This window comes from Carcharhinus amblyrhynchos, chromosome 7, assembly GCF_965287045.1.
Source record: "Carcharhinus amblyrhynchos chromosome 7, sCarAmb.v2.hapA, whole genome shotgun sequence".
Lineage (NCBI taxonomy): Eukaryota > Metazoa > Chordata > Chondrichthyes > Carcharhiniformes > Carcharhinidae > Carcharhinus > Carcharhinus amblyrhynchos.
This window is the reverse complement of record NC_137330.1, coordinates 123,449,033-123,469,091: the sequence shown is the minus strand read 5'-3', so window position 1 is coordinate 123,469,091 and position 20,059 is coordinate 123,449,033. Positions and strand designations below refer to the sequence as shown.

Sequence of the window (20,059 nt, the reverse complement as noted above, 5' to 3'; positions counted from 1 at the left end):
CATTTAGAAACAGTGACAAACATAGAAACATAGAAAAAACTACAGCACAATATAGGCCCTTCGGCCCACAAAGTTGTGCCGAACATGTCCCTACCTTAGAGATTACTCAGCTTACCTATACCCTCGATCTTACTAAGTTCCATGTGCTTATCTAAAAGTCTCTTAAAAGATCCTATCGAAATTGTGTCCACCACTGTTGCCGGCAGCCCATTCCATGCACCCACCACTCTGTGAGTGAAAAACTTACCCCTGACATCTCCTCTGTACCTACTTCCCAGCACCTTAAACCTGTGTCCTCTTGTGGCAACCATTTCAGCCCTGGGATAAAGCCTCTGACTATCCCCTCGATCAGTACCTCTCAACATCTTATACACCTCTATCAGGTCACCCCTCATCCTTCGTCTCTTCAAGGAGAAAAGGCCAAGCTCCCTCAACCTATCCTCATAAGGCATGCTCATTCAATACAGGCAACATCGTTCTAAATCTCCTCTGCACCCTTTCTACGGCTTCCACATCCTTCCTGTAATGAGGCGACCAGAACTGCGCACAGTACTCCAAGTGGGGTCTGACCAGTGTCCTGTATAGTTGCAATGTTATCCCTCGACTCCTAAACTCAATTCCTCGATTGATGAAGGCCAATACACCTTGCGTCTTCTTAACCACATCCTCCACCTGCGCAGCTGCTTTGAACGTCCTATGGTAAAGTATGATAATATTATAAACTGAAAGATGTAATCCTAAAACTGGGGTGGCACAGTGGTTAGCACTGTTGCCTCACAGCGCTGGGGACCCAACTTTGATTCCTGGCTTGGGTGACTGTGTGGAGTATGCACTTCCCTGTCTACGTGGTTTCCTCCCATCATCTAAAGATGTGTAGTTTAGGTGGATTAGCCACGGTAAATACACAGGGTTATGGGCATGGGGGAGCGGCCTGGGTGGATGTTCTTTTGTAGAGTCATAGCAGGATTGATGGGCTGAATGGCCTCCTCCTGCAGGGTAGGAATTCTGCAGAAAACACAGAAAGCTTCCAAAGCTCATGCTTGTATTTTAGATTCTTGATTTTATATAAAGTAATCACTGCAATTTTTCTTTTTACAGACTGATGAAACTTCAAGTTCTGCAATGGGCAGTATTAGTTCAGTGTCCACTCCTTCTAAATCTGAGTCTTCACGAGGTAATGGAGCCCCGATTTCTATCGGAGGTACTGGTCTAATGGAAGAAATGAGTGCCCTGCTGGCCAGGCGGTGAGTTTTGATAAGTAATTGAAATGGGTAATATGATGATTCATATTCTATATTCATATTCCAATCGGATTTAGTACATCAGATTCATTCACGTCTATATCTCTATACCTGATTAATTAACATAAGAACATAAGAAATAGGAGCAGGAGTAGGCCATCTAGCCCTTCGAGCCTGCCCCGCCATTCAATAAGATCATGGCTGATCTGTCGTGGCTCAGTTCCACATTCCCGCCCTCTCCCCATAACCCTTAATCCCCTCTCTTATCAAAAACCCATCAACCCGCGTCTTAAAAATATTTAGCGAGGTAGCCTCCACCACTTCAACGGGCAGAGAATTCCAGAGATTCACCACCCTTTGAGTGAAGAAGTTCCTCCTCAACTCCGTTCTAAACCGCACCCCCCCCCCTTTATCTTGAGGCTGTGCCCCCTAGTCCTACTATCCTTTCTGAGCGGGAAGAGTCTCTCCACCTCTATCCTATCCATCCCATTCATCATCTTATACGTCTCAATGAGATCTCCCCTCATTCTTCTAAACTCTAACGAGTACAAGCCTAGTTTATTCAGCCTCTCCTCATAGCTCAACCCCCTCAACTCCGGCATCAGCCTAGTAAACCTCCTCTGCACTCCCTCCAAGGCCAAAATATCCTTGCATAAGTACGGCGCCCAAAACTGCACACAGTACTCCAGCTGCGGCGGCCTCACCAATGCCCTATACAGCCGCAGCAAGACCTCCCTACTTTTATATTCAATCCCCCTCGCTATGAAGGCCAGCATCCCATTCGCCTTCCTGACCACCTGCTGCACCTGCAAGCTGGGTTTTTGCGACTCATGCACAAGGACCCCGAGGTCCCTCTGCACCGCCGCCTGCTGCAGTTTTTCGCCACATAAGTAATAATCCTTCCTACCATTATTTCTACCAAAGTGGACCACCTCACACTTGCCAACATTAAATTCCATTTGTCATTTCCTGGCCCATTCGCCCAGCCTATCTAGATCCTTCTGTAGACTCTCCACACCCTCCGCGCAATTTGCCGTTCCACCAATCTTGGTGTCATCAGCAAATTTCGACACCCTACACTCGGTTCCCTCCTCCAGATCATCTATATAAATGGTAAATAGCTGAGGCCCCAGCACCGACCCCTGGGGCACTCCACTAGTCACCATCCGCCAATCCGAATAGCACCCATTGACCCCCACTCTCTGCCTCCTATTTGACAACCAGTCCTCTATCCATGCTAACACCCTACCCCCAACTCCATGCCCCCTGACCTTCTGCAATAACCTCTTGTGAGGTACCTTGTCAAACGCCTTCTGAAAATCAAGAAAGACCACATCCACCAGCTCTCCTCTATCCACCGCCCTAGACACATCATAGAATTGATTAAGAATTGATTCAACATTTTCTAATGCATCAATTGAGTCAATATGTCCCTAATTAGCTGCCAATGCATGTCAGGCATCAAATCAGTTCTATCCAAAATTGTGGTAAAATTAGAAAGCATTAGAAACACATTGGCAACTTCAGGACAATCAGCACAAGGCATTTGATTCCATGGCAAATTTTGAGGAAGTGCCCAATTGTGGTAAAAGTATGGCAGGTGAGGTTGTGTATATGGATTTTGAAGGTGTTTTGATGGTCTTATGAAGCTTATTACTGAAACTTGAGACCGATGATATTATGCATTCAAGGGGCAGCTGGATATAGCACTTGGGGCAAATGAGATCACAGGTTGTGGGGAAGAAAGCAGGATTAGGTTATTGAGTTGGATGATGATCGTAATGAAGGGCAGAGCAGGCTCAATGGCCTCCTCCTGCTCCTATCTTCTATGTTTCTATGTAAAAGAAATGTAGCAGCATGGATGGAAACAAAATGTTTGGATAATGGTTGATGGAGCTACTGTACCACAGGGTTTATTACTGGCTCCATATTTTGTTATCTAAGTAAAGCACTGAGGTTGGAAAGGGCACAGAATGTACTCTGGGTAAGAGACTTCAGTGCTAGACTTAGTCTGCATCAGGTGAAGAGGAAATCAGCAAGAGACAAAAATCATTCTTGACTTCATCCTCACCAACCTGTCTCTGTCGCTAACCGTATCAGTAGGAGTGACCATCCCACAGTCCTCATGGAGGCAAAACTTCATCTTCACATTGAGGATATCCTTCATCATGCTGTGTGGCACTACCATCATGCTTTGAATGGATCGGGGCATCCATGAGGTAATTTGGGCCGTCAGCAGCAGCAGAATTGTACTCGATCACAATCTGAAGCCTCGTGGCCTGGCATATCCCTCACTCTACAGTTAACAGCAAAGCAGGGGATAAATCCTAGTTCAATGAAGAGTGCAGAAGGGCAACACCAGGCATACTGAAAATAAGATGTCAGCATGCTGAATGTACAACACAGGACTTTGTGTGTGCCAAGCAGTAAGAAGTAATAAGAGATAAGGAATTCCGCAACCAACAGATCAGATCTAGGCTCTGCAGTTCTGCCACATCCAGCCATGAATGGTGATGGACAATTAAAAATTCACTGGAGGTTCCGTAATCTTTCCATCCTTAATGATGGGGATCCTAGCACATCAGTGCAAAAATAAAGGCATTTGTGACAGTTCTTAGCCAAAAGTACTGAGTGGATGATCTATCTTGGCCTCTGGAGGTTCACAGCATATTCCAGCAATAGTACTGAAGACTTGTGCTTCAGATCCTGCTACACATCTAGCCAAGGTGTTCCAGTACAGCTCCTACAACCCTGGATTTATGTGCATTATATATCTTCCAAACTGCAGGCAGGATTCCCATTCAAGAGTATGGCTCTATACTAATGCGGAAGATTGCCTAGGTGTGTCACGTACTCAAGAAAAAGGACAGATCCAACTGAGCCCAATAATGTCCCATCAGTCCACTCTCAGTTGTCAGTTAAGTGTTGGAAGGGGTTATCAAGCAATTACTCAGCAATAACCCACTCAAGAACACTCAGTTTGGATTCCACAAGGGTCATTCAGCTCCTGATCTCATTACAGCTTTTCAAACATGAACAAAGAGCTAAGCTCCAGAGGTGAAGTGAGAATTAATGCCTTTGACATTAAGGCAGCAAGTAGCCTATTTGATTGGTACCCCTTCCACAAACATTCAATCCCTCCACTGATGAAATTGTGGGTGGCACAGTGGTTAGCACTGCTGCCTCACAGCATTACGGACCTGAGTTTGATTCTTGGCTTGAGTCATTGTCTGTGTGGAGTTTGCACATTCTCCCCGTGTCTGCGTGGTTCTCCTCCGGGTGTTCGGTTTCCTCCCACAATCTGAAAGACGTGCTGGTTAGATGCATTGACCTGAACAGGCGCCAGAGTTGGCGACGAGGGGAACTTCACAGTAACTTCATTGCGGTGTTTATGTAAGCCTTACTTGTGACTAATAAAGAAAATTTAAAAAAAGAATAGTGATAAAATGTATACCATCTTCAAGATGCATTGCAAAGCTCGCCAAAACTCTTGAGATAGCATCTTCTAAATCGATAACAGCTATCATCTAGAATAAATAAAATCAACATGATGACTTTTCTGGAGGCTGGAGACTATTGAAGCGTTAGGTGGTTAGGCAGGGCCAGTCAGTGCCCACAGGGCCGTGTCAGCCTGGCAGTGGCCAACTGACACTGCCCACCGAGTACCATGGTGCTGCCCATGGGCACCATTACTGTTCTGGGACAGTGCGAAAGGGGCAGAGCCAGAGTGAACTGGAGCCAGAGGGTGGAGACATGACAGAGGGGGCAGAAACAACAAGTGGGAAGCTCTGCAGGGGTGGGAGGGAGGGAAGGAACATTGCCAGTGTGAGAGGAAAAGGAGGAGCTCTGCTGTGGGTTGGAGTGGTGAGAAGGGGAAACTCTGTCAGGTGGTGAGGTCAGATCCGGGGGAAGACATCTGCCTGGGAGGCAATCTGTAGGAATGGCGATGTCTGTGATTGAGGGGGGGTTGTACAGGTTGGGATCTCCCAATACACCTAGGGACACCTGTGCAACTGCGAACTGAGGCCTTGTCCTCTTCCCATTCTCCCCCAACACCATCCCCATTGCTGGCAAGTCTGAAACTTTCCTGTTTTCTTGCTCATTCAGCACTTTAGAATTATTTTTTGTAAAATTCTGCCCATTATCTTTCTTTCACTGTCACTGAGTCAAAATCCTTGAACTCCCTCCATCCCTCCATAATATCAGTGTGAGTATAATTACAACGTGGACAGCTGCGGTTTAAGAAAATAGCTCACCACCACCTTCTCAAGAGCAATTTGGAACGTGTAACGAATGCTGACCTACCCAGTGATGCCCACGTCCAAAGAATGAAGGAAAAAACTGCTAAATTAGATTATGCCTATCCATGCTACCAACCCATGCCCTTTGCCTTCATTATCCCTATGCTAACCCATGCCCCACCCACACCCATTCCCACTATGCAATCTTAATGTCAACTCATTTCAAAATCCATTGCCTTGTACCGCCAGGCCATTTATCATAGAGTCCTACGGTAAAGAAGGAGGCCAGTCGGCCCATTGAGTCTGCACCGACCACAATCCCACCCAGTCATTATTTATTAGTCACAAGTAGTGAAAATTCCCCAGTTGCCACAGTCTACTGCCTGCTTGGCTACATAGAGGGAGAATTTAGCATGGACAATTCACCCAATTTGCATATCTTTGGACTGTGGGAGGAAACTGGAGCACCTGGAGGAAACCCACACAGGCACAGGGAGAAGGTGCAAACTGGACACAGACAATGATCCAAGCTGGGAATCGAACCCAGGTCCTTGGCGCTATGAGGCAGCAGTGCTAACCACTGTGCCACCCATCGTGCAGCCCCCACAAAATGTAATGTTCCTTGCTCGTGCAGAGGTTGCTGTGGCAAGGTTGTGTGGTGAGCCTTCAACATTATCATCGTTGAAGACAAACATCCTGCCAAGGCCATCCCCACACCTCCACTACTTGCTTTCAAACAACCACGTGACCTCAAACAGACCATTGTCCACAGCAAACTACCCAGCTTTCAGGAGAACAGTGACCACAACACCACACACCCTGCCACAGCAACCTGTGCAAGACGGGCCAGATCATTGACATGAATGCCATCATCTCATGTGAGAATACCATACACCAGGTACACGGTACATACTCTTGTGACTTAGCCAGCATTGTCTACCTGATATGCTGCAGGAAATGATGTTCCGAGGCATGGTACATTGGGGAGGCCATGCAGATGCTAGGACAACGGATGAATGGACACTGCTCGACAATCACCAGGCAGGTTTATTCCCTTCCTGTTGGGGAACACTTAAGCAGTCACGCGCATTCAGCCTCTGATCTTCGGGTAAGAGTGTCCAAGACGGCCTTCACGACACACGACAATGCCGAGTCGCTGAGCGGAGACTGATAGCCAAGTTCCGCACACATGAGGACAGCCTCAATCGGGATCTTGGGTTCATGTCACGTTATTTGTAACCCCCATGACTTGTCTGGGCTTGCAAAATCTCACTAACCATCCTGGCTTGAGACAATTCACATCTCTTTAACCTGTGCTTGGCCCTCTTTCCACCCACATTGTCTGCACCTGTAAAGACTTGATTACTGTTTAAGATTCATATTCCAACTATTATCTTGTAATTGAGTTTGTGTCTATACATGCCGTGTTTGTGAACCAAACTCTTCACTCACCTGATGAAGGGGCAAGGCTCTGAAAGCTCGTGCTACCAAATAAGTCCTGTTGGACTTTAACCTGGTGTTGTGAGATTACTTACTGTACCTTAAACATAGGTGGTGCAACCAGGTTTGGCATGAGCGTGATAGCACAGGAGCTTTGGATGGAATAACAGTCTGCTTTACTGTCCCTATGTGGGTTTCTCGAAGGCAAATGAAATGGAGTGTTAAACAGCAAGAATTTTGATGAGGCTTTGCTTAACTGCTGACAGGCCATCAACATTTTCAAAGATTTGAAGAGTGGGCCCTACTGCAGTGTAATCTTTGGGTGGTTCCTCATTGTTCCTTTCAGCTTTGGGACTTTCACTTGGATTCTTTCTGTGGAATTTTCTCATGAAACATGCTTTGTGAGGCCATGTTTTGTTTAGAATAATACCATGGCATGATTAAAAGCATCTCAGGGAATTTTCCCCAGTGTTGTCACCAATTGTCTTTCCACAACTGGGCTCTCATTCTCTGGCTCTCACTGCTCAGATGGCTCCTTGTTATGCATACTTCATCCACTTTCCTATTGTCTTTTTTTGTTTGTGTGTAGAATTTGGATAATGGAATTATTTATTTCTTTCCCTTAGGAGAAGAATTGCTGAAAAGGGTTCAGTTCCTGAGCCAGATCCAAAAGAGGAGAAAAATGTAAGTAGCAGCCTGTGTTTATCGATTTAGGTTTCATCTTATTTTAACATAAATTTTTCCTCCCTTCTCTCCTCTCCTCTCCTTTTTCTTCTCTCTCTCTCCCTAACCAAGTAAGTTCAAATAGAAACCAGAACTAATGACTATGTAACTGCCTTATCCCAAGCCTGTGTTAATAGCCTCTGACTTAAGAATTGAATCAGTGGCACCTGGCTGATTATAACTGCTTTGTAAGAAAAATCATCAGTTTGGAAATCTTTTCCTGTTACTGAAGCATGATGAATAGGCTCTATGAGTTGGTGATTAACTCATTCCCAACCCTGAAGAACTAACACCTCGAGGCCATTCTGATCTTTACTGATGATCACTCTCGGCCTTTTGGCTAAGATCAAGTGTAGTATCAACAAGCTGTGCTTGGTTGAAGTCATTAGGTTATATTTTAGCTTCATTTGAAGCAATTTTTAAAAGCTGCATCTTGGCCTTTTGGCTAAAATACAAATGAGATCCAGCCTTGGAGGAGGTGCAATGCCTACTCCAATCAGCTTGGATCATATAGATCAAGCCCAAGACAGGAGGTGAGAGCCCTGTCTTGTCAGCTTGGATTGGGAATGTCTCAACTTGTTGAGACCATGAATTGGACTTGATTGGATTGAATTGGAATAAAAACAAAAAAAAAGAGGATGTAAGAAAGTATCTCAACAAAAGGCTGTAAGTTAGAGTTTGTCGATCCAAAGTTATATGTATCCTCTCTAACCTGTACAAATCAATCACAGTTAGAACTATTTAAGTACATTTTATCTCCATTATCAATGAATACCCTGCCAAATTTAATCTGTTTAATAACATAGTAATCATTTTGAGTGTTTGATCTTTGAATGGTTTGCTTTCATTAGGAAGAATCTGAATCTTCTAGTATGAAAGGTCCAACTGCATCAAACACATCAGGTAGGTGTGAAGAACCATGTGGCTCATTTAATGATCTTCGATCTAGCAGTGTAGCTTTTTTGTTTCATTAGGTTTTAGGATGAAATAGTGTTCTCATTGAACAATTGCTCAGTTGCTGAGACCATTGTTGTAATTTCCAACAAATTCTCTGCAAAGTCATTGGAATGCGTTCTGAGTTACTGGTTCTACAAACCAGATATACCATGAGAGAATACTTGACCACATATCCACTCCATCACGAAGATGACTTTCATCCCTGTAATATTGCCTGTTTCTATCCTTGTCTCAGTTCATCTGCTGCTGAAAATGAATTTCCCAGTGACCAATGGAAAGAACTAATGACAAGATTTCACGTTTTAAGATTTGTCCTGTAACAAACTAAAATCAACATCAGGGAGGTAATGGTCTAGTGGTATTATCGCTAGACTATTAATTCAGAAACTCAGCTAATGTTTTGGGGACGCTGGCTCGAATTCTGCCATGGCAGCTGGTGGTATTTGAATTCAATAAAAATGTCCTTTAGGGAAGGAAATCTGTTGTCCTTACTTTGTCTAGTGTACATGGGCTCCAGAGCCACAGCAATGTGGTTGACTCTCAACTGCCCTCAGGCATCTAAGGATGGGCAATAAATGCTGGCCAACCAGTGATACCCAGTCACATGAATGAATAAAAAAATCAAACATTACTTAACAGGGAACTAATACACCAAAGTAAAGGTATTCTCACTTAGTTTATTTATTAGTCACAAGTGAAACTTACATTAACACTGCAATGAATTACTGTGGAATTCCCCTAGTTGCCACAGTCTGGCGCCTGTTCCGGTCAATGCACCTAACCAGCCCGTTTTTCATGTTAGCTAACCCAACAAAATATATCCTCTGAAATCCTTTTGCCATGTCAACACTTTTGGCAAAGAGGTAACATTACAGGAATCCTCCCAAAATCACTCCAGCAGGCTCACTTCTCTTAATGACAGGCCTTGAGGAATCCTGCGTTGAATAACTCACCACAGGATTCCTAGCCCTGATCTGCTCTGGTAGTCAATTGCATTTATATGGCTAATCCAGTTGAGTTTCTGGTCGATGGTAACTCAGGATGTTGATATGTTTAAGTTTAAGTTTTAATTTTATTATTGTCACAAAGAGACTTACATTAACACTGATGAAGTTACTGTGAAAATCCCCTAGTCGCCACAATCCAGAGCCTGTTTGGGTACACTGAGGGAGAATTTAGCGTGGCCTGAACACCTAAACAGCACATCTTTTGAACTGTGAGAGGAAACCGAAGCACCCGGATGAAACCCATGCAGCACAGGGAGAACGTGCAGACTCCACACAGACAGTGACTTAAACCAGGAATCAAACCCAGGTCCCTGGCGCTATGAGGCAGCAGTGCTAACCATTGTGGCACCATGCCATATGGAGATTCAGTCATAGTAGTGTTGTCGAATGTCAAGATGTGGTGGTTAAATTGTTTTTTTGTTGGAGATGCTCATTGCCTTGCACTTCTTCAGCACAAATATAACTTGCCACTTGTCAGCCCAAGCCTGGATATTGTCCAGGTCTTGCTTCCTTTGGACATAAACTGCTTCTGTATCTGAGGAGTTGCAAATGGTGCTGAACATTATGCAATAATCAGCGAACATCCCCACTTTTGACCTTATAATGGAAGGAAAGTTATTGATGTAGCATTTGTCATGGTTGAGCCTAGGCTATTACCCTGAGGAACTCCTGTAGCAGTGTTCTAGAGCTGAGATAACTGAATACAACCATCTTCCTCTTTGCTACATATAATTATAACCAACTGAGAGTTTTTCTCCTGTACACACACAAAGGATGAACAGGTAGGGTCTCTGAGAGATGGGGTTTGGAGGGTAGGCTTTATAAATTAAAGGATAGAAATTTCGGGGTTTGGATGCTATCAATCTGAAGCTCCCTGAATGTGGTAAATGTCAGGAAATTTCTCACAAAAAGAACTTTCTGGCGTCGAGGAGAACACAGAGTTGGATTAGTTCTTCTCATCTCAAGCTTCCTCCAGACAAAGACTGCGATATAAGCTTCTCAGGTCCCGCCCTTTGGCGGTGCCAACTCTGCACTGCTCCCTGACACTGACAGCTGGCAGTTACACCCTGATCTGTCACATTGGACCCAGATGGAGGCCAAGATGGTAAGCTGTCTGCCTAGGTGCTTTTCTGCCACTGTAAGGCTGCGATGGGCGGGTCCCCCAAGGGACCTGGATAGGGACTTGCACTTTTTGAACCAAGTGATGAAATTTGCATTTCTCTAGTCCTCCTGGATTTCAGGAAGATTGAAAGATTATGATCAGAACAATGCAGTTTTCTCCTTTAGTCCTCTCTGGATCCTAGGATGCATCCCATTTGATCCTGATTACTTTCAAATATCAGGGATCAGTGTTGGCTCTGCAATTGTTTACGATTTACATAGATGATTTGAAGTTGCGGACCAAATGTAGTGTGTCAAAATTTGCAGATGACATTAAGGTGAGTGGCAAAGCGTGTAGAACATAGAACATTACAGCGCAGAACAGGCCCTTCGGCCCACGATGTTGCGCTGACCAGTTAGAAAACAATGACCCTCTAACCTAAACCAATCCCTTTTCATCCATAAACCTATCCACGGATCTCTTAAACGCCCCCAAACTAGGCGCATTTACAACTGCAGCAGGCAGGGCATTCCAATCCCTCACCACCCTCTGGGTAAAGAACTTACCCCTGACATCCGTCCTATAACTACCCCCCCTTAATTTAAAGCCATGCCCCCTCGTGCTAGCTTTCTCCATCCGAGGAAAAAGGCTATCACTATCCACCCTATCTAAACCTCTAATCATCTTATATGTTTCAATAAGATCCCCTCTTAGCCGCCTTCTTTCTAGCGAAAACAACCCCAAATCCCTCAGTCTCTCCTCATAGGACCTCCCCTCCATACCAGGCAACATCCTGGTAAACCTCCTCTGCACCCTCTCCAACGCCTCCACATCCTTCCTATAATGTGGGGACCAGAACTGCACACAATACTCCAAGTGCGGCCGCACCAGAGTTGTGTACAGTTGCATCATGACGCTGCGACTCCTAAATTCAATCCCCCTACCAATAAACGCCAAGACACCGTATGCCTTCTTAACAACCTTATCTACTTGATTCCCAACTTTCAGGGATCTATGTACACATACACCTAGATCCCTCTGTTCATCCACACTATTCAGAGTCCTCCCGTTAGCCCTATACTCGACACATCTGTTATTCCTACCAAAGTGAATTACCTCACACTTCTCCGCATTAAACTCCATCCGCCACCTCTCGGCCCAGCTCTGCAACCTGTCTAAGTCACCCTGCAAACTACGACACCCTTCCTCACAATCTACCACACCTCCGACTCTGGTGTCATCAGCAAATTTACTAATCCACCCAACTATACCCTCATCCAGATCATTAATAAAAATTACAAACAGCAGTGGCCCCAAAACAGATCCCTGAGGCACACCACTCGTAACTGAACTCCATGACGAACATTTACCATCAACCACCACCCTCTGTCTCCTATCTGCTAGCCAATTCCTGATCCAATTTCCTAGATTACCCTCAATCCCATACATCCGCATTTTCTGCAGAAGCCTACCATGGTGAACCTTATCAAACGCCTTACTAAAATCCATATATACCACGTCAACTGCCTTTCCCCCATCCACCTCTTTGGTCACTTTCTCAAAAAACTCAATAAGGTTAGTAAGGCACGACCTACCCGCTACAAAACCATGCTGACTATCTCCAATCAATTCATTACTCTCCAAATAACTATAAATCCTATCCCTAATAATTTTTTCTAAAACCTTGCCCACAACAGAAGTAAGACTCACCGGTCTATAATTCCCGGGGAAGTCTCTGTTCCCGTTCTTAAACAATGGGACAACATTCGCTAACCTCCAATCTTCCGGTACTATACCTGAGACCAACGATGACCTGAAGATCAGAGCCAGAGGCTCTGCAATCGCCTCTCTTGCCTCCCAGAGAATCCTAGGGTAAATCCCGTCCGGACCAGGGGACTTATCTATTTTCAGACCCTCAAGAGGAAGCTGAAAGTCTGCAAAGGGACATAGATAGACTAAGTGAGAACGTGAGGGTCTTGCAGATGGTGTACAATGTTGGTAAATGTGCGGTTATCCATTTTGGTAGGAATAACAGCAAAATGGACTATATAAATGGTTAAAAAATTGGACTCTCACAGCAGCAGAGAGACCTGGGTGTCCTTGTGCAGGAATCTCAAGAAGTTGGTTTGCAGCTGATTAAGAAGGCAAATGGAATTTTGTCCTTCATTGCTAGAGGGATGGAGTTTAAAAAGAGCGAGGTTATGTTTGCTGCTGTATAAGGTGCTGGTGAGGCCACACCTGGAGTACTGTGTACAATTCTGGTCTCCTTACTTGAGAAAGGATATACTGGCACTGGAGGATGTACAGAGGAATTCACTGGATTGATTCTGGAGTTGAAAGGATTGGCTTATGAGGAGAGACTGAGTAGACTGAGGCCATACTCATTGGAATTCAGAAGAATATGGGGAGATCTTATAGAAACATATAAATTATGGAGGGAATAGATAAGATAGAAGCAGGGAAGTTGTTTCCACTGGCAGGTGAAACTAGAACTAGGGGTCATGGCTTCAGAATAAAGGGAAGCAGATTTAGGACTGAGTTGAGGAGAAACTTCTTCACACAAAGGACTGTGAATCTCTCGAGTTCCCTGCACAGTGGAGCAGTTGATGCTACCTCATTGAATGTTTTTAAGGCAAGGATAAATAAATTTTTGAACAGTAAAGGAATTAAGGGTTATGGTGAACGGGCGGGTAAGTGGAGCTGAGTCCACGAAAAGATTAGCCATGATCTTATTGAATGGCGGAGCAGGCTCGAAGGGCCAGATGGCCTACTCCTGCTCCTAATTCTTATGTTCTTATGTAAGTATCATCAGTTTTTCCACTATCTCCTCTTTATCAATTTTAGCCCATCCAGTGTTTCAATTACCTTCTCTTTCACTGACTTTAGCAGCCTGTTTATTGGTAAAGATTGATACAAAGTACTTCCTTTGTACCTCAGCCATTCCCTTTGCCTCTTATGTGTAAATCCACCTTTTTAATTCCAAAGAATTGCCCCCTTTACCCTTCTCTGTACTGTGAAAAATTTGAGGTGGCCTGCTCAATTTCATCTCCATGTCCCCTGGACACCTGGAAGTCTTCCAGATCCCAGTAGCACTCTATTCTGCAGAAAGGATTCCCCCTTCTCTCAGAAGCTGCAGGGGTCAGAAGACCCCTTTGTAGTCCTCTGACTGACAGGAGAAGTCACTTTGACTGGGGGGGTGGGAGGGCATTCCTTACCCCACACTGCTCACTCAGGCCCACTGTCGTAACACTACATTTTTTCAAGTCTTTGAGGCTTCCTGGGTGCCGGAGTGTGGCAGTTAGGGGAATTTCACAGTAACATCATTGCAGTGTTAATGTAAGCGTCACATGTGACTAATAAATGAATTTTAAAATTTACTTTTTAGAAAGATCAAACCCTTTGGCAGATTTTGAAGATATTTGAAATCCATTGCAGGCATTTAAAACAGTCCGTTACCTTGAACTAGCCTTTGATTGGTAGCTTAATGGTTTTTACACAGAATGTTCCATGTTCGTTTATTTATCTTTCACTTTGCGGTTGAACGTAAGAACATAACAAAAGAACATAAGAAATAGGAGCAGGAGTAGGCCATCTAGCCCCTCGAGCCTGCCCCACCATTCAATAAGATCATGGCTGATCTGTCGTGGCTCAGTTCCACATTCCTGCCCTCTCCCCATAACCCTTAATCCCCTCGCTTATCAAAAACCCATCAACCCGCATCTTAAAAATATTTATCGAGGCAGCCTCCACCACTTCAACGGGCAGAGACATACATGAAGTTAAACCCCCCCCCGCCCAACGTTATACCTAACCACAATGTTTATACACATGGTAATTGTGCTTGAAAGCTGCAGGGAACCTCAAAGCAGCTTTTACTTCAAGTAAAGTTTGTTCATAATGTATTAGTCACAAGTAAAGTTTACATTAACACTGCTGTGAAGTTACTGTAAAATTCCCTTAATCACCACATTCCGGCACCTGATTGGGTCAGTGCACCTAACCAGCACGTCTTTCAGACTGTGGGTGGAAACCAGAGCACCCGGAGGAAACCCACACAGACACAGTGAGAATGTGCAAACTCCATACAGATAGTGTCCCAAGCCGGGAATTGAACCCAGGCTCCTGGTGCTGTGAAGCAGCAGTGCTAACCACTGTTCCGCCCACTTCCCCTTTTCCAAGAAAAACACTTAGCTGCTTTGATAAATAAACAAAGCTTGAGCATGCTGTGTAAAAACCATACAGCTGATTTACCAGTCATGTATTTGATACATTTTCTATATCTAAAACCTTCAAACCTTATCTGGAGTAAGGGGAAATGTGAAGCCATTAGGCAGGAAATTAGAGACGTAAATTGGAAGGAGGTATTCTCGGGGAAATGTACCAAAGTAAGGTGGCAGATTTTCAAGGAATGTTTGTCTGGAGTTCTGCACAACAACGTTCCGATGAGACAGAGAAGTTTTGGTAGGTTACAGGAACCATGGTGCACGAAAGTTGTAACGAATCTAGTCTAAAAGAAAAGCGTACAAAAGGTTCAGGGAGGTAGGTAATGTTAGGGATCTAGAGGAGTATACGGCTTGTAGGAAGAAACTTAAGAAGGAATTTAGGAGAGCCAGAAGGGGTCATGAGAAGGCCTTGGCAGGCAAGATTAAGGAAAACCCTAAGGCATTCTACAAATATGTGAAGAGTAAAAGGATGAGATGTGAAGGAATAGGACCTATAGGACATAGATGTGAAGGAATAGGAGAAGGTGAGAGGGCATGGGATCCACGGGGCTTTGGCCCTGTGGATCCAGAACTGGCTTGCCTGCAGAAAGCAGAGAGTGGTTGTGGGTGGGTCTTTTTCTGCATGGAGGTCAGTTACCAGTGGAGTGCTCCAGGGATCTGTTCTTGGACCCTTGCTGTTTGTCATTTTCATATATGACCTGGATGAGGAAGTGAAGGGATGGGTTAGTAAGTTTGCCGACGACACGAAGGTTGGTGGTGTTGTGCATAGTCTGGAGGGATGTCGGAAGTTGCAGCGTGACCCATGTTCAACTGCTGTTGAACTAGAGGTTTATAAAATGTTGAGAGGTATAGAAAGGGTGGATTCTCGGAGGCTATTTCCCAGGGCTGAAATGGTCGCTATGAGAGGACACAGGTTTAAGATGCTGGGGAGCAGGTACAGAGGAGATGTCAGGGGTAAGTTTTTCACTCAGAGGGTGGTGAGTAAGTGGAATCGGCTGCCGTCGGTGGTGGTAGAGGCGAACTCACTGGGGTCTTTTGAGAGACTTCTGGATGAGTACATGGGATTTAATGGGATTGAGAGTTATAGATAGGCCTGGTAGGTATGGATATGATTGGCGCAACTTGTGAGCCGAAGGGCCTGTTTGTGCTGTTTGATCTATGTTCTATAAAATGTGACAGTGGGAAAGTTTGTGTAGAAACGGTAGAAATAGCAGAAGTGCTCAATGAATAACTTACTTTGGTATTCACAATGGAAAAAGATCTTGGTGGTTGTAGTGAAGGCTTGCAGCGGACTGAAAAGCTTGAGTATGTGGACGTTAAGAAAGAGGATGTGTTGGTGCTTTTGAATAGCGTCAAGATAGATAAGTCGCCGGGACCGGATGGGATGTATCCCAGGTTACTGTGGGAGGCGAGGGAAGAGATTGCAGAGCCTCTGACGATGATCTTTACGTCGATGGAGATGGGAGAGGTTCCGGAGGATTGGAGGATTGCAGATGTGGTTTTTATATTCAAGAAAGGGAATAGAGATAGTCCAGGAAATTATTGACCAGTGAGTCTTACCTCAGTGGTTGGTAAGTTGACGGAAGAGATCCTGAGAGACAGGATTTATGAACATTTAGATAAGTATAGTATGATCAAAAGTAGTCAGCACAGCTTTGTCAAAGGCAGATCATGCCTTACGAGCCTGGTTAGTTTTTTGAAAATGTGACTAAACACATTGACGAAGGAAAAGCGGTAGATGTGGTTTATGTGGACTTCAGCAAGGCATTCGATAAGGTCCCTCATGCAAGACTTATTGAGAAAATGAAGGGGCATGGGATCCAAGGGGATGTTGCTTTGTGGATAGAGGTGGAGAGACTCTTCCCGCTCAGAAAGGATAGTAGGACTAGGGGGCACAGCCTCAAGATAAAGGGGGGGGGGGGGCGGTTTAGAACGGAGTTGAGGAGGAACTTCTTCACTCAAAGGGTGGTGAATCTCTGGAATTCTCTGCCCGTTGAAGTGGTGGAGGCTGCCTCGCTAAATATTTTTAAGACGCGGGTTGATGGGTTTTTGATAAGAGAGGGGATTAAGGGTTATGGGGAGAGGGCGGGAATGTGGAACTGAGCCAAGACGGATCAGCCATGATCTTGTTGAATGGCGGGGCAGGCTCGAAGGGCTAGTTGGCCTACTCCTGCTCCTATTTCTTATGTTCTTATGTTCTTATTATCCAGAACTGGATCCACAAAGCAACAGAAGACATATAGTGATTGCAGATGGGTCTTTTCCTGCATGGAGGTCGGTCACCAGTGGAGTGCCCCAGGGATCTGTTCTGGGACCCTTGCTGTTTGTGATTTTTTTATACATGACCTGGATGAGGAAGTGAAAGGATGGGTTGGGAAGTTTGCTGACGACAAGAAGGTTGGTGGTGTTGTGGATAGTTTGGAGGGATGTCAGAAGTTGTAGTGTGACATAGATAGGATGCGAGACTGGTCGGAGAAGTGGCAGATGGACTTCAACGCGGATAAATGTGTAGTGGTCCATTTTGGCAGGTCCAATGGGATATAATAGGTTAGGAATATAATATTAAGGGTAAGACTCTTAGCAGTGTGGAAGATCAGAAGGATCTTGGGGTCCGGGTTCATAGGACTCTCAAATGGGCTTCGCAGGTGGAGGATGTGGTTAAGAAGGCATATGGTGTACTGGCCTTCATCAATCGAGGAATTGAGTTTCGGAGTTGGGAGATAATGCTGCAGCTTTATAAGACCCTGGTCAAACCCCACTTGGAATACTGTGCTCAGTTCTGGTCGCCTCACTACAGAAAGGATGTGGAAGCCATTGAAAAGGTGCAGAGGAGATTTACAAGGTTGTTACCTGGATTGGGTGGCATGCCTTATGAGGATAGGTTGAGAGAGCTCGGTCTTTTCTCCTTGGAGAGACAAAGGATGACAGGGGACCTGATAGAGGTGTATAAGATGTTGAGAAGTATTAATCGGGTGGACTCTCAGAGCCTTTTCCCCAGGGCTGAAATGGCTGCCACAAGAGGTCACAGGTTTAAGGTGCTGGGGAGTAGGTACAGAGGAGATGTCAGGGGTAAGTTTTTCACTCAGAGGGTGGTGGGTGAGTAGAATCGGCTGCCGCCGGTGGAGGCAAATTCGATTGGGTCTTTTAAGAGACTTCTGGATGAGTACATGGGACTTAATAGGATTGAGGGTTATAGGTAAGCCTAGTAAGTAGAGATATGATCGGCGCAACTTGTGGGCCGAAGGGCTTGTTTGTGTTATAGTTTTTCTATGATTCTAAACCTTTCTATTACAAAGTGATTCCCCTCTATTATGGGGAGATCAAATGCCAATTGGGTGACTGCTTTGCCGAACACTGCCGTTAAGTTTGCAATTTTTCTCCACCTTGCTCTCTTGCTGACTTCTCTGTCCTTGGTTTGCTTCAGTGTTCCAGTGAAGTTTAACTCCAATTTGAGGAACAGCATCTTGTCTTTCAATTAGACCTTCCAGACTCAACATTGAGTTCAGCAATATTGGATTTCTCTTTTTTTGTTTTATTTACCTCTCTCTCTTTTGGTTCTTCTCTCATTTTTGCTTTCTGACAGTCCAAGCCACATGTTTTGTTTCTTTTTTTGCCCTACCACCATTCCCTTTGGCCCTTTCCCTGTCACTCAATCATTCCAGTCTTCTACAGTCCTTCCTTTTGTCCATGTCCCACCCATTCCTTGCTCGAAACCAATTACATTCCTAACTTTTTCCAGTTCTGATGAAAGGTCATCGACCTAGAATGTTAATTTTGTTTCTCTCCACAGTGCTGCTAGATCTGCTGTGTATTTACAGCATTTTTCATTTTTGTTTAAGCATTCATTACAATTGGCCATTTTAAATAAGTATTAATATTTATTTAAATATTGGATTATGGAATGCTCCATGAAATATTAAATATTTACTTGCTGTTGGGCCAGCTGCAATTCCAACCTGACCCAGTGGTAAAGATGCATTTTTTACACTGGAAATAAAGTTTGCTACAGTAGAATTATTAACAATGAATGTACTGCATGAAAATTCAGGAACAGGCATGAGAAAACATGGATTTAAGAACATAAGAAATAGGAGCAGGAGTAGGCCAACTAGCCCTTCGAGCCTGCCCCGCCATTCAATAAGATCATGGCTGATCTGTCTTGGCTCAGTTCCACATTCCCGCCCTCTCCCCATAACCCTTAATCCCCTCTCTTATCAAAAACCCATCAACCCGCATCGTAAAAATATTTAGCGAGGTAGCCTCCACCACTTCAATGGGCAGAGAATTCCAGAGATTCACCACCCTTTGAGTGAAGAAGTTCCTCCTCAACTCCGTTCTAAACCGCCCCCCCTTTATCTTGAGGCTGTGCCCCCTAGTCCTACTATCCTTTCTGAGCGGGAAGAGTCTCTCCACCTCTATCCTATCCATCCCATTCATCATCTTATACGTCTCAATGAGATCTCCCCTCATTCTTCTAAACTCCAACGAGTACAAGCCTAATTTATTCAGCCTCTCCTCATAGCTCAACCCCCTGAACTCCGGCATCAGCCTAGTAAACCTCCTCTGCACTCCCTCCAAGGCCAAAATATCCTTGCGTAAGTACGGCGCCCAAAACTGCACACAGTACTCCAGCTGCGGCCTCACCAATGCCCTATACAGCCGCAGCAAGACCTCCCTACTTTTATATTCAATCCCCCTCGCGATGAAGGCCAGCATCCCATTCGCCTTCCTGACCACCTGCTGCACCTGCAGGCTGGGTTTTTGCGACTCATGCACAAGGACCCCGAGGTCCCTCTGCACCGTCGCCTGCTGCAGTTTTTCTCCACGTAAGTAATAATCCTTCCTACCATTATTCCTACCAAAGTGGACCACCTCGCACTTGCCAACATTAAATTCCATTTGCCATTTCCTGGCCCATTCGCCCAGCCTATCTAGATCCTTCTGTAGACTCTCCCCACCCTCCGCACAATTTGCCGTTCCACCAATTTTGGTGTCATCAGCAAATTTCGACACCCTACACTCGGTTCCCTCCTCCAGATCATCTATATAAATGGTAAATAGCTGAGGCCCCAGTACCGACCCCTGGGGCACTCCACTAGTCACCATCCGCCAATCCGAATAGCAC

At 45.0% G+C, this 20,059-nt stretch overlaps 1 protein-coding gene and 1 non-coding gene across 5 annotated transcripts in view; both read left to right on the top strand.

The window, feature by feature from the left end:
* The window catches only part of enah (ENAH actin regulator), a 561,715-nt gene that overhangs the window by 446,208 nt on the left and 95,448 nt on the right, over positions 1 to 20,059 (top strand). For all 4 annotated transcript variants that reach the window (XM_080193082.1, XM_080193083.1, XM_080193084.1 and 1 more), the window contains 3 exons: positions 1,099 to 1,244; positions 7,549 to 7,606; positions 8,497 to 8,548. In XM_080193082.1, coding sequence (XP_080049208.1) covers positions 1,099 to 1,244; positions 7,549 to 7,606; positions 8,497 to 8,548 — 256 coding nt within the window. The remainder of the gene's footprint in view (positions 1 to 1,098; positions 1,245 to 7,548; positions 7,607 to 8,496; positions 8,549 to 20,059) is intronic.
* Positions 7,967 to 8,157, top strand: LOC145345800 (U2 spliceosomal RNA). Its single transcript, XR_013887181.1, has one exon. It is a non-coding gene; the product is annotated as a U2 spliceosomal RNA (small nuclear RNA).